Raw genomic sequence first — 14,887 nt, 5'->3', positions numbered from 1 at the left:
CACAGACCATAACCTCTGCCTGCCAGATCCAGTCCCAGCCTTCAGCATCATCACAGAAGCTAAGTCTGGCCCATTGTCATTGAAGACCCAAATGTAGGTCATGAGTGGAATGTAATTTCAGTTCACAGGTGTCCCCAGGCAGGTTACTTTCTTAATTTTTCTTTTTCCTATGAATATCTTTTCTTGCTGTGCCTGGCTACCAGCTGTTCAGCAGTTGGCCTGTGCCAGAGGAGTCACTGGAGGCTGGCTCTTTCCTACCCAGCTGGCTGTGCAAGCCCTGCTCTCATAAAGCCTCATGAATGTGCAGTTTGGTTCCATTTTTCTTGCACCTCCAGGGTTGAGATATTCCTCACAGAAACATTTCACAGCAACCTTCATTCAGCTGCTCAAATGCTTTACAGTGAACATGACTCAGCCTTCAGGTACTACAAGGTGCATTATTTTGTATATTTGTCCCAAACAGTTGAGGCAAGGGAAAAAGACCCAACACAGAGGAAAAACAAAATCTCTTTATAAACATGTTTTCTAGTTTTACTCAAGTTTATGAAATGTGGCAGCTCCCATGGAGCTTCCTGTGAGGTAAAGGACAAGTCCTATTGTTATGAAGGAAACATTAAGGATTCTCTGGATTCCTGCTGAGGCAGACAACTTGCAGAAGAAGCAACTGGAGGTGCAAGACTGTGAGGTTTAAAGAAAAATGCAAGTTATGTACATTTTGTTGTAGTTTTTAAAGGATTAGGGGTTGCTCCAGATAAGGGAAGGAGCTTTGGGGCAAAAGCTTGGCTCCTTTGAAATTCATGACATAGCTTCACTTTGCCCTTATTTTTGGTGTGAAGGACAAAGCAGCCAGCACTCATTAGCACCTTCTCCCAGCAAGGCACTGTGTGTTAGCATGTTTAAAAAATGGACACCTTCCCACACCCACATACAATTTGTGCTGCAAAAGCACCGGTGTCATATGTCTTTGTGGGCATCACAACCAGCACCTTCTGTTTCTTCTTGTGAAGACAGTTATTTGGACCTAAGATCACTTTTCTTTTTAAAATGGACATTTATGCCTTCCCAAGTCAGTCATTAGAGCAGGATGACATTCAAAAGAAGTACAGAGAAAGATATTGTGTCTGTATTGTGCATGAACAAATAGTAATCAGAAAATAAAACCAAACCTTTCTTCAGAATTCAAGCAAAAATTACTATTTTCCAATAATTTTGGCACACCTTTTCTTCCAGGAGAGGGTAGCCTAAAGATGTCATAAAACTGCAAATAAATACAAATACAGTCTCTGAAGGGAACTTTCTCCTGAAAATGCTTTGATCACCGTTAAATTTCTTGTCAGCAGGCATCAAAACTGACATAATAGGACAGAGTAGCATTTTGCTTCCTGAAATTCATACGCATCTTGTTATCTGGCTTTGAATTCTGAGCAAGTTTCAGGGCTATCTAAGCCTTTCTACATTTTTCCTACTTTGAAAGTCCTTAATGACCATCACAGCAAGAACATCCATTTCAGATCTCAACAAAGCCTGCATCTTTGCCAGCACCTTGCCTGATAGGTTGATGTTTTCAAATTAGAAAGAAGCAGCAGCTGTAACGCTGCTCTCACACTTCACTGCAGCACTGGTAATGTTGCATTTATCATTTGTCAAGTACATTTACAGACAAAGATCCAAAGGCACAGGTTTAACCTGTGGTGAAGGACAACCACTCGCAATCCAGCTGTAAATGGATATCACATTATTCCATGTAGGGTGTCAAATGACTGTTGTAGCTGTAATGTTGGACAGAGATGGTTGTGGAGAAGGTCACTGGTTTTTACACAATGTTATATGGGTAGAAAGATAATACCTAACTTTTCCTGTCCTCTGGTAATGTGGGTGTTGCTCCTCATTTTAAAGCAATGTGACAAAGTATTGGTACATCCAGAGTTAAAGATGCAGGATTTCTGGATCTCCAGCTCTGGTCATTTCACTAGAGCATGTGGCTTCTCCCAGTCCTTTCCTTGGGGCTTCCTTCAGCAACTTTTCATTTGAACGTGACACAAGCCTTACTTCTCTTTCTGTGAAACCTGCTGAACTCAATGCTGAGCTTGGAGACAGATTGCTGTAAAGTTTTTTATTACTTGCTTTCCATCAGGGTTTATTTAATGAGAAACTTGTCCCACTGTGATTTTGAGCTTTGTTAGCAAATTCACCTTTTAGAGTGTTGTTTACATAAAAGAAGGCCCAGAGAGGCTTAGGGGTCTCCATCTTTGGAAACCCAACTGGACATGGCCCTGAGCAATCTGCAGCTGATCACGCTGGGAGGAGGGGGTTTGAATTAGGTGATGTCAGATGGTTTTCCTTCCTTGGCCATTTTGTGATGCCTGAAGTTAGTGAGCACTCTGTGATTGTCCATGCTGTGTTCTTTGGTTGGTTTCAAAGCATTGACCATCACCCCTGAAATATCACAGCCCATGAACTCCCCACTTAAGAGTGGCATTGGTTTACCTTAGCATGTAAAGAATACCACCTGAGGTGTCTTACAGTATCCTACTTGGCCTCTGGCTGCAGTTCTAGAAAGAGAAGGTTCTCTCATTATTACACAGTTGTATCTGCTAACTCCAAGCAGAACTCTTAGAAGCCCTGGAAGACCCCAAAAATTGCTAAGCTAATAATTAAGTGCTTAATGGATTTATCTAGGAATAATCAACCCCGGTCATGCTGATTTTACTGAATGTAGAGCCATTTTGCTCATACTTGTACATTTTAGTTTGCAGTGATGATTTAACTCATAAATTCAAAGGCTTCACTGTGATGAATGAAACTGAGCGATATGAAGCCCTCAGACACTGTCGTTATGTGGATGAGGTCATCAGAGATGCACCCTGGACACTGACACCTGAGTTCCTTGAAAAACATAAGGTGTGTTTCTCCCCTTCTCTCTCCCTTCCCCTTTGTAGACAGACAGTGGAGAATGAGCAAGTCTGAAATTCTATTACATGGAGCAAATTATTTAATTCACTTAATTCCAGTTACTGAAATTAGTTGTTGTTGTATTCCTTGCCTCCATCTTTGTCAGAAAACGCTGTATTTATTTTGCATTTTTTTCCTCAATATGCTGAGATTATTTCTCTACTTGGACCTTTGAAGAGTAAAATAACACTGTAAAAATTCAGAAAAGGAGATGGTAAACCAGGAAAGTTGGCACCTAGTGACTGAAGTCCTGAATTAAAGGCGTGTTTCTTATCAATGGCAACAGGTGGAAGATTTAGAAATGCCATGTCCCTCTCAAAGGCAGGATGGAGTATTTTACATGCTGTTGATTGCCTTGCAACACACATGAATCCTAACAGAAGCTTAATTAAGTAGGATGTATTTTAGTGTCTGCATCACTGGGTCACAAAATGACAGTATGACAGTACTAGGTATATTTGTATATATGCACAGCCCTAAGGACTCAAAATTAAGCATCTTGCCTCCATGGTTTTGAAAGCCAAGGGTTCACCACTTGTTTTTGCAGTAGGAATAAAAGCAGGAGCCTGTGTCTTGGGTTTTGTACTGCATATCACACTGAGCCAGTCAGAGTGATATGGTAGTGACAGTGCTTTTGGACAGAAGGTTTCTGTTTTTTCATAATGGATCATACAACATAGCAGTTGCAGGCCCAAATCTAGTACAAAACACTAGATGGTGGCTTTGGGATGAGAACATCAAAAGCAAGTTAGCTGAAGTCAAGAAAAGAGAGAACTTTCCATAACAATCCCCCAGTGAACCAAAATTTGGTGATGGTAGGATGTGATTCTTCTGTTCACTGGCAGATTGACTTCGTAGCTCATGATGACATCCCGTACTCTTCTGCTGGATCGGATGACGTATACAAACACATAAAGGAGGCAGGTAAGGGCAACTTTACATTTTTAGCACCTTCCTTTTTGACCTCAGTTCAGATTCTTGTACTGCCTTTTAACCACAACTGCTGGGAGAGAAGTAGTAGAGATAATACCACATTGTCTTACACCCTAATGTAGGTACTGCTGACTTAAGCAGAAAGAAAACCTCGAAGGACTGAATTCCTTGGCTGAATTCCTGCCATAACCCCCAGGAAACCATTCAGATCTAGCACAAAATAGTCCTATCTGCCTTTTTAAAACAATTCTATATTACTTGACTAAGACTTTTGAATGGATGAAAAGGAGTTCAGTTCCCAGAGCAGCCCAGCCAACTTTAGTCAGTTTTTGATAACCATAAACTGACACCACCTTCACACATCCCAGTCCTGAATGTGGGCAAGCACAGGCAATCTTCAGGAGCCATTAGGATCCACTTGTACTGAGGGTTCTTCTCATTACACTGGCAGAGGGTTTAAATCATAATCAGAGTAATTAATTTGCCATAATTGTTTAACAGGTTGGTTGACTACCATATGACACTGAACATGAAGATGCTGAACTCATTAAGAGTTTGTGTTTCTTCAGTTCAAGGAAGATGAATAGATAACATTAAGCCACTGTTTGCCAGTAGTAGATATGCTAACACAGTGAACAGTGCAAGGAGGAGGAACAAATCACATCCTTCTGCTGCTGCTCCCTGGAGATGCTGCTTTGAACCCTGGCAACTCCAGCCTCTCTGTTCTGCATAAACCTGTATATTGGAGGCTTGAAAAAATTCCAGACCAATCTTCCTGATGGTAATATGCCATGCAAAGTCACCTTCTCAAACTATACAATGACATATATAGACCAGGCATTAACCTGAGCTGAAGGAATAAGCTTTTTTTTAGCAGCAGTTCTTGATCTTTTACCACTTGTGAACCTCCCTGTGATATCAGACTCACAACCCTCCTTTGAGAATGACTGTTCTATAGTTTCAGAGCCAACACCAGCTTCCTTCAGTAGACAGTGAAAAAAGGCCCCCTGGTAAGAATGTTCACCCAGAGATGTACTGCACACATGCTGGACAGGCAGCTATTTTGCTTTTCTTCTGCAAGGTGTTGAGTGCACAGGACAACATGACAGGAGCTCTTTATGGTCACTGGATCATTAGCAGGCTTGTTGTGAGTGCCCAAATCTGTCACACCCTGCTCTACTGTCATTGAGTACAGGCATGGTTCACACACAACCTGGTGAGAAACTCAAACTTTGCAGAAGAGACTTGCACCTTCAACTTGCAACTTCAACCACAACTTGTGGTCCATTGTGTCTGTCACCACGAGATACCAGAGAAGCATCTTGAGTCTTGTATGGCTGAATTTTGCTACATATAATTTGGGAATAATGTTAACTTACTTATGGTGAGTTTTGAGATCTAGTGCTGTAATAGTCCCTAATACTCCAGAGCAGCATTATTTCAATAATGAATTTCCCCTTTCTCCTAGGGGTTTTGTTTTAAATAGACCAGTGCTATTGATGCATTTGCACATTTTTCCGTAGTTCCAGTACTCCCATTTTCCCACATCAGGTTGTTAGAGAGCAGAAAGGAGGATGGGAATTGGGGAGCTCCTTGGGTAGATTCTCATGGGCTCCCAATTCCCCACTACCTTCAGTGGATGGGAGGGTGTATGGGCAACAGTGAGCTGGGTAACAGTGCACTGATTAAAACTGTGCACATCTGTGAAAAATCAGCTTGGAAAACATGGATCAGTCCAACACATGAATGTGTTTAGTCAGTAACTAAAGGTAATGTCCACCTGCAGTTCCACTTTCAGCTTAACAAAGGTGGGGTTTGGATTTTGTCTGTGTATTCTTGTAACTCCTATCTATAAAGGTTTCTGGCTCAAAGTGGGTATCACTGCTTCCAAAAATAGTTTCCTGAGGGACTGCTGCAAGCCTGAAAAGCAGCGATCAGGGAAATATGTCTGCTCATGATAAACGCAATCTATTTTTTAGCAGAGTATTAATTAGAGATCAGAAAGAAAAAAAAATACTACATAGCATTTAGCCACAGCAGGCTGCTAAGCTTCTTGATTCCTTTTCTGAGTCTTTTTCTCACCCTGTAAAATTAGGTACCAATGTTTGCTTGTTTCAAGTGAACGTGTGAGGATTAATTTGCCAGGAACTTTAACACTGTTTTAAGACAAAACACTACTTTCTTTTCCCAGACCATCTCCAGTCTTCTCTCTCTTGTTCATCAACAGCTTCACGTTGCAATTACATATGAGAGTGGTAATTTTTTGTAGTCCTAAATAGCTACTAAACCAAGGTGTGCCTGCACTCTGCTGTTATTGCATTAACAGTTTACGTGCTCCTGCCTTAGTAAGGAGCAGTTAGAAAGCCACATATATTTCAGTTGTGTTGAGGAAAGTACAAGCAGTATTGATAAATGACCAGATTTCTTGGGGTCTGATTTGTCAGAGTGGGGAGGACATTTATGTAGCCACTGGCATGGCTGGATGGACATGAAACACTGCCATTACACTTTATCTTCCTGTTACAAACCACTGGCACATCCAGGGTGTTTTCTGGTCACGGTAATGCATCTTTTTCCTGGCTTTTTTCAAGGCCAGAGGCTGGTGTGTTCTACTCAGCAGAACAGAGACTGTCAGATGCTGCAGCACAGGAGTGGAAATAAAGGAGAGCAGCAAACCTTCCTGCTCCGTTATATAACATTAATAAGGGCTGTGCTTATGGAAAGAACTGCTCAGTGAATTGGCCACAGCTGTGAAGCTTGGCCTTCCTGGCTCAGGAGCCCTGCCACTCTAATAGGTTCCACATCACAGCTGACACTGTACAGAGGGCAATTTTTAGTCTTTCTAAAGACTTCAGAAAAAAAACAAGTAGTATAGCAACCTCGCCTTCCCCAAACTCACACAGAAACAACAGGAGAGAACTAGCAATAAGGCAGAATTGCCAGTCTCTTACCTTTGTCAGGCATTTTTGTGTTCATCCTCAGCTATCTGCCACAGTGCCTGGTCCTGCCAAGCTTTATCAGTAGGCTTTCTTTCCCACTTTGCTCAGGAATGTTTGTACCTACGCAGAGAACCGAAGGTATCTCCACATCGGATATCATCACGCGGATCGTCCGGGACTACGACGTGTACGCCCGGCGCAACCTCCAGCGAGGATACACGGCCAAAGAGCTCAACGTCAGTTTCATAAATGTGAGTACGCTGATCTGCATGTGCTCCTCAAACACTCTCTCCTAGCATCCTGAATAAAGTAAAGAAATCCTATCTTCCTACTGCTGCTTTAAAAAGAGCTGGAAATAAGTCAATTTAAAAGAAACTTGTAAGCTGAGAGTAGTTTTAATTGCTCCTGTTAATTAGCAGATTTGTTTCCATCTTACGCTTTTAACAAAGCTGCTGCTCCCCATTCCTCCTTGAGCTGTAGGTGACAATGACACACTAGGAAGGAGCCAACCCTACCACCAGAGGCTGCTCAGCCATTCACCCAACACATGGTTTCTTTCTATATTCCTATTTCAAGAAGGCAGCCCAGAGAGCATGGATTTTGAGATCCAAAGTTTCTCTACAATGTGGTAGGATTAAAAAACCAACAAAACAAACAAACAAACAAAAAATCCAACAAAGCCAATCACAGAGCAGTGAGATTACTAGGGAAAGTTACAATGGTTTTCAAAAGACAAGGAAGTTATGCTGGGAAGCTGGTACATAAATGATGCTGCTGGAGAGCTCAGAAGCCAAAATAGCAAGAGAGCCATGTGAAAGGATGGTTCAGATTATTCATCTTCCACATAACAGACCTACCCCTCCAATGAGGAGGAAAGTAGACTACTTTCCTTCATTTTCTGTTTCAAGTCTTGACTTAAAACCTCAAGATAACCCACATAACTGAAATCTCTGTTGTGACTGAGATGGTTCACAGCAGGACTCACCTCCCTCCCTGGAGCTTGGAAACCCCCTTGTGAAGGACTGAATTGTGTAATTTCATTCGTTTATCTCTTTTTTATTTTGACGTCTGGCAGATAAACCCCAGATCACAGGGCATAAATATTGATTCCACTGTGCTTTTTTTTAAAGTCTTCTGCACCTTCAAAAAATGCTGCTTATAAGTTTTCCACCCAGAAGAATCACTGTTGCAAATATCCATTAAAATAAGGCATGCTGAATGCCTTGGAGATTGTCAAATTTATCCTTTAGCAGCTGTGAGGTTAAGACACTGTTGCATAAGTTATGCTTGCCCCCATCTCAGACACTAATGTCTCCTGAAGAACCTCCTGACAGCTGATTGTTTAGCTTACAGTAATTTAAATGCAGAAATAGTGATTTGCACTGGAGGCTGTTTGTCTCAAAATTGAATCCCCAGGATTTCACAAGAGCATTGGTCCTGTTTGCAAAAGAGCACTGGTTTCCTCATTAAAGGGCTGATCACTCTTTAGGTACAGAGGGAGTTGGGTTTCTTTGGACTTTGGGGATTTCATTTGTGCTTGTGGCTTGCAAAGACAGTTCTTTTAGTGACTTGTGAGCTAGAATATACCCCACTTTAGTGCTTGTTTTTAAAGTAAATTCAAGTGGCCATTAAATAGAGTTAACAGAAAATTAAAAGCCAATAGTGATCTGTGCCTCTACACAGACTACCACACCTTCAGGAGGACAACCTTGCTTACTTGCTTGTACCAAAAATTCAGGGAGTACACAAACATTTCAAGATAAAAGCCCCTTAATCCTGAAGTATTTCAAAAGCTTTTCCCAGGAGCTCCCTAATACTATCTTCTCTCTCTCTTCTTCTATGTGACTTAGCAATTTGGAGTTGCTCCCTTTTCTGTGAAGTTTGCTGGCCACAAGCCACTGGCCTACACATACCTGTATTGCAGCCAGAAGCTCCTATATTAGCCAGGCTCAGAACTGATGAGAGTTCTCGTTGTGCTCTGCAGAAATCCACCCAAAGAGACATTTTGGTTCAAGTTAACATCCAGGCTGGCAAGTCAGCAACATTTGGTAGGAAACATAGGGAAATTTGCCTTTTGCCTACTGTTAAGTTTGAGCTGTTAATTTCTCACTCCTGTCCTTCAACTCACATCAATTTCAAGGTGCATTCAGTTTGAAAATACAGAAAGATTCATGTAGTGGATTAAACACAGTAATCACACAAGAAGTCTTTTCAATATGTACCTTCTGCACTTCATTCCACAAGTGTTGAACTTGCATTTATAAAAATTATGTGGGAATAGCTAACCAAGGCTGTATGTATTAGGATGCATTAATGCAATTTTTTTCTATTCTCCTTCTCAGCTGTCTGTGAGAATAATTATTTCCAAGTTTTTTTATTAATCTTTGACCACACTTTTAAAACAGGAGAAGAAGTATCGCTTTCAAAACCAAGTGGACAAAATGAAAGAAAAAGTCAAGAATGTGGAGGAAAAGTCAAAAGAATTTGTTTACAAGGTGGAAGAGAAGAGCCATGACCTCATTCAGAAATGGGAAGAGAAGTCCAGGGAATTTATTGGCAACTTTTTAGAGCTATTTGGACCTGATGGAGCTTGGGTAGGTATTCTGCCATCCCAGGAAGTGTGAAGTGCTTTTATTTCTCCTAACACAGGTCAAGAGCAGATACTTTTGCTGCAGTCTTTGTCTCGGAAGCCAGCACAGCAAGATAATGGCAAACCTGGCTGCTGAAGCCATTAATGCATACCAATACTGCAGCAGAAGGATTTTCTGCTTCTGGCTGTTGCTTGTTTGGGATAATATCTGTGTTTTGTGAAGGTGTGATGCTGAGCATAATACTGCATTCAGCAGAGCTGCACTACAGCACCACACGAGCAAACAGGCCAGTACAGTCTGTTTGCCCCATTAGTGTTAAATGCAACCACCCAGACATCAGGGATAGACACTGGAGGTAGTGAGGAAAAATAAGACCATTGAAAAGGTTTTCAGTAGTTCTCTTCATGGTCTGTGTTCAGCAGTAGAAGATTATAATTTTTTAACTTCAAAAACTACTGATATAAAGTTCCAAGAAATTATTTTATGTGTCAAGTTCAGGCTCATCCAACTGACAGCAGGGAAGGCCCAGGTGGGACTGAAGCACTTGCAAAGCTTGGTATGTGCTGGCTTCACCTTCCTAAAGGTCCTCAAGTGCTTTGGAAAGGCAGTTCAGAATTTACAACAGCATCTTTTCTGGAGGAAGCCATGCTCAAACCCTCCACTGAGTGGTGAGTTGGTGACACTTCAGAGCCCCCAAAGAGTTCTGATAGCTTGCCAAACCTCAAGAAGCTGTTCGCTTGTATGACTTCGCTTTGCTGCATTGAAACCAGTAACAAAGCTTAAATTGAATATAGGATTTATCTGTGTTGGGATGAAAGCCCAGGACCCTCCAGTGCAGGCACCATCTCAGACATCCTGCTCTGGTTACAAACACTGAGTGAAAAAGGAACCTTCTGGGTGGCAGGAGCTCAGCAGATATTTTGTTTGTAAACAAACACGTAGGAAGAGTCACAGAACTTTTGTGAATTAAATAGCTCACATCAGTGCTGTGTCACAACTCAGTGCTACCAAGTCATGCAGTGCCTGCCTCTTACTCGAGTTCTCATCTTTGCACTGACTCGCTCTCTTGATTACCACTCAGTTGAGAAAAACCTAAAATGAGGCTGAAGGCTTCAGAACAGAGACTGTGTCACCTTACAGCTACTTCTGTCCATGCAAAGGCAGTGATCACTGAACAACACGGGAGCCCCAGCCACATGAACAATGAGCTTATTTAACAGTTTGTTCATTGACACTGTCATGTTTGGGGGGGGGGGGGGGCAAGAAGGTGATTCTTCTGATGAAATGCCCAGGTCTATTTTCATTGTCCACATCCATGTGAAGCTTCCTCTGTGAGTTGTTGCCCATAGAGTTTGGTGTTTGTTCCCCATGTGGGAAGGTCCTTTGGCCATACATGCTGAATAACTAAAGCTGATGCTAACGGAGCACTGTGAAATCCACAGGAGATGAGTTTAGCTGTACAGAGAGAGGAAAAGAATTCAAAAACATTGATGGTATTTCCTGCCTCTGCCCACTCAACACTGCACACTAATGGCATTTTTAAAAACCTTTGCTGATAAAACATTTTACCAAATTCAATTAAGGAAAAGGTGCTCTGCAAAGGTCTTTTAAAATCTAGAAACTCCTATTGTTTGACCACAGAGTAGGAAGTCTGGTGCAATCACAGGGACCTTTGCTAAGAGCAAGAGGAGTGATATCTCTTCACAGTGTTATAGGAAAAGCATCAGTGACAGCAAGCTTGAGAGGTGGTGTAGCTTTTTTAAAATCAGTTTGAGCCTTGGCAACAGGAAAGACTTTTAAAATAATGATAGCTTAGTATTAGTGTCAAAACTGTTATTAATGTTAATCTGCCTTATCACTGTTAGTTAGAAGTTGCTTTTAATGTTGACATTAAAAGTACAGGAATCATTATGGGCATGCTGAATTCTTAGATCAGTAATTTGCATGCCATTAATATGCTATTATTATTTCACAAATAATTATTATAATATACTTCATGCTAGCATCAATTTTCTAAAAGTAAGGGCCATGTAACCCACAAAAAAATGCCTGTTTGTGAAAGAGGTCAAAATGTCAGTTCTCAGATGTCTAGATGTCTGTAATTCATTGGCAATTTTGCCCACCTGTGCAATCCCCTGTGTGTATATTTCCTGTAAGAGTCACAGAGAGGTCAGAAACAATCACTAGTGTGGCATGAAACTTTTCTGTGATGTGAGACAGGACCACCACACAGCCTGATGTGTAGGGCCTAATGGCAGAGACACCACTCCAGGGTGCACGTGTCCATTCCAGCTCCTCTCAGACATTTACAAGCAGCCACCTACAACTCAGGTCAGTGGAGAGAAAGCACAGCTCACAGGGCAGGGTTTTTGTGCCAGTCTCTCTCAGAAATGTCCCTTCAGATGAGGTGTCCCTTCAAGGAGCTGACTTCCCCCTGCTCACCTGCTCAGCACACAGGGGCACTTGGGGAAGGTTGCCTTCCAAACAGCTGAATCAGACATGAGCAGGGGCTCAGATAAGACCAGTTCCAACTGGAACCTGGGGATGGTGTTCAGGCCACACCACTCTCTGCAGCCTGGACCTAAAATGGAACAATCATCAGCTCAAAAGAAAAAGCCTTCTCTAATATCCAGCTAGCATTTGTTTGTAAAGCAAAGGGGTATCAACATGCAGGCAGTAAAATTTAGAAATAAGCAAAATATTTTTTCCCAGTAGGGAGTTTGTCAAAAGCAAACCCTAAACTGGTTTGGTGTACCTGAACTTGCTGGAATCAAGGCTTTGAAGTTATTCCCCTACCTCTGGTAAAGGACCACAGTGCCTCCAGCCTTGTCTAACCCTCAACACCCCAAGGAAGCCTTTAACACTTGTCCTACTTCTTCAGCACCCAATGGCCCAAGTGGCTCCTTGCCTGCAAAGGGCATGGCTTAGTGGCCCTGCTAGGGCACAGCTGGAGAGAAAGAGGTGTTCTGAGGCTGGTGAGTGACTCCACCTCCTCCTCCTGCAGACCTGTGTTAAGTCAGAAGCCTGGTGGCTCCAGCACTAATGCAGGAGGCAAGGTGGAGGGGCTGGGCATTTGCCCTGCTGAAGGTGTGAGTGCATCAGTTTGTTCAAGCAACAAACTCTTCACTGAAGGCCTGGGAAGTAGGTGTCCTACAGCCTGACTGAAGGACTTCACAGGAAGTTGGGATTCCTCTTTCCACCCCTGGCCTCTGTGACTAAAGCACAGTTTAGTGCTCCCTGCCACATGGGACGGTGCAGGCCAAGCCAGGCTGGGGCACTTGGATGTCCTCCAGCACCACTGCCACACCACCAGGAAGCACCACTGTGCCACTGAGTTGTTTGAAGTGGCAGAAGGAAGTCTAAGTATTTTGATTGGCCAGGAAAAAGATTTTGTATCAAATATGGGGGATTTTTTTGTTGGGGTTTATCTTCAGTGAGAGGGTGAAACAAGCCAACAGAACCTCACGTTTCTGTGATCTAAAGAGAAATTTTGCACCCCTACTACTGAACTGCAAGCAGGCTCTAGGGCTTTGCCAGCCCTGGTGACATCCCTGCAGCTCTCAGCTTCAGAAATCCTCCCCCATCCGAATGCTTCCTGGCACCATTTATCAGGAGCAACCACTGTCTGCTAACTGTTGAGATTCTAGGAAGTCTTGACTAATTTGGACCTAGCAGTAGTGCAGGGGTAGGTTACACACCATGGGGGTTTATGCATCAGAGCCTTTGTAAGTATAGCTCTAAGCAGGAACTGTTCTGCCATTCCACACTGCAGCTACATCCGGGCTCTAAGTCAGTAAAGGCTGATGTGGTGAAGATGTAAATGAAGAGAGGGAGCTCACAGAGGAACAGCTAAGTTTAGTATTTGTGCTTGATTTTTAAGCCCTGGGATTTAGCAAACACCCAGAAACGTGAGACGGCAACCAACATCTGCCTCTCCACTGGCAGGGAATACTGAGTTTCAAAGAGGAGGAGAAAGAGCAAGGTGGGCAGATACTGTCTCAGCACAGAGCAGAGTCACTGCAAAGAAAAGGGGAATAGGAACGAGATGAAAACTCAGCTGAGATCAAGTTTGCAGTTGCCCGAACAGGCAAACCCATACATTCTGCACAAGTATTTTCCTCTCAGGTCTGAGTGGTAACATAACTTTGTTGGGGCGCTGATCTTCCTTTCAGCCGAGCATCGCCTGTGACTCAACTCCCAGTTCTTCAGCCAGGGCTGAGGCTTCTTGCTCCCCACCCCCAGGAGGAGCAGCAGGGCACTCGGATTTGGGTTTTTCCACATGAAGCCTGCAGCAGCTGCGCAACACATACCACGTCTTCCATAACCCAGCGTGATGCAAGGCCACATTGCTGCTGATGAGTAGAGGCATGTGCCTTAGTGTAGCAGATTGCTTGACTGCAGAGTTCTTTTCCACCCCACCAGCTCTGTCAGGCCTCCACTCAGCTTTACAAAGCAAAAGTGACAATAAAGCTCCAAGCAGAACATAGAGCCTGCGTTTCCTCTTTTCAACAGACACCCAAATTCTGACATTCCCACCCTCAGTGTATGAGTTTGGGTCATGCCTGCTCCAGGGAGCTGGGGAGGTAGCTGCCAGTATTTGGCAGGCACCAGATTGTCTCCCTTGAAAAGGGACAGAGGAATAAAGACTGGGAAAGCCAGGAAGCTCAGTAAGAACGGGGTGGAAGAAGGAAATGGCTGTGGGAACTAGGAATGTTGAGTGTTCAGGCAGAAAACAGACCTTTGGAGGCAAGAGTGTGACCAACACATACAAAAACCACAAAGGGAGTTCCCCATGTGTGACTCAGGCCAGAACACAGTGTTCTCACGCTGGAGGTTGCCCAGCTGAGGTAAAAACGTGCATGCAAGGACCAGGTTCTCATGAGCACAGCAGAGACAAACCAGCCGTGCTCCAGGGCTCTGGCTCTCTGCTCACTCCCTAGTGAGAGGCACAGCACAACCCCTGCCTGCCCACAGCCTTCGCCTCTGTGCCTACTCAAAGAGCATCTTTTCACTTTGCTTTTGCAGAAGCAGATGTTCCAGGAACGAAGCGGCCGAATGCTCCAGGCTTTTTCTCCCCGGCAGAGCCCAAACAGCAGTCCTACGCGAGGCCGCTCTCCGTCCCGTTCTCCATCTCCACCCTGGGTCATCAATAAGACCTCCCCTCCCTCTTCTCCAAAAGCTGCCTCTGCCTCCCTCAGCAGCATGAGCGAGGGAGATGAGGATGAAAAATAAAATATATATTTTTTTAACCATGAGACAGAAGAACAAGATGTGAACTCAACCACTGGATGGGGAGAAGCATGAGGAACACCAGGGGTTTCTCTGACAGCAGGGATCGTGCTCTGGGAGATGTCAAAAATGAACTGGAGCACAGCAAGGGAGATCTCAGGAAGAGCTTATCCCATCCCCAGTCCTTCAAGGTGCTGGAGGCCCAGCCAGCAGTACTTGCCAGGCACAGCCCCAGGGACTGAC

The 14,887-nt window shown here is 43.5% G+C and overlaps 1 protein-coding gene across 1 annotated transcript in view; it reads left to right on the top strand.

Moving 5' to 3' along the window:
- PCYT1B (phosphate cytidylyltransferase 1B, choline) overlaps positions 1–14,647 on the top strand; it is a 28,853-nt gene extending 14,206 nt beyond the window's left edge. The window contains exons 4-8 of the mRNA XM_062515159.1: positions 2,750–2,901; positions 3,798–3,876; positions 6,933–7,075; positions 9,230–9,418; positions 14,441–14,647. Of these exons, the coding sequence (XP_062371143.1) occupies positions 2,750–2,901; positions 3,798–3,876; positions 6,933–7,075; positions 9,230–9,418; positions 14,441–14,647 (770 nt within the window). The remainder of the gene's footprint in view (positions 1–2,749; positions 2,902–3,797; positions 3,877–6,932; positions 7,076–9,229; positions 9,419–14,440) is intronic.
- The last annotated feature ends 240 nt before the right edge of the window (positions 14,648–14,887 follow it).

Source organism: Cinclus cinclus, chromosome 2 (assembly GCF_963662255.1).
Source record: "Cinclus cinclus chromosome 2, bCinCin1.1, whole genome shotgun sequence".
NCBI lineage: Eukaryota > Metazoa > Chordata > Aves > Passeriformes > Cinclidae > Cinclus > Cinclus cinclus.
This window is presented reverse-complemented; position numbering and strand designations above follow the sequence as displayed.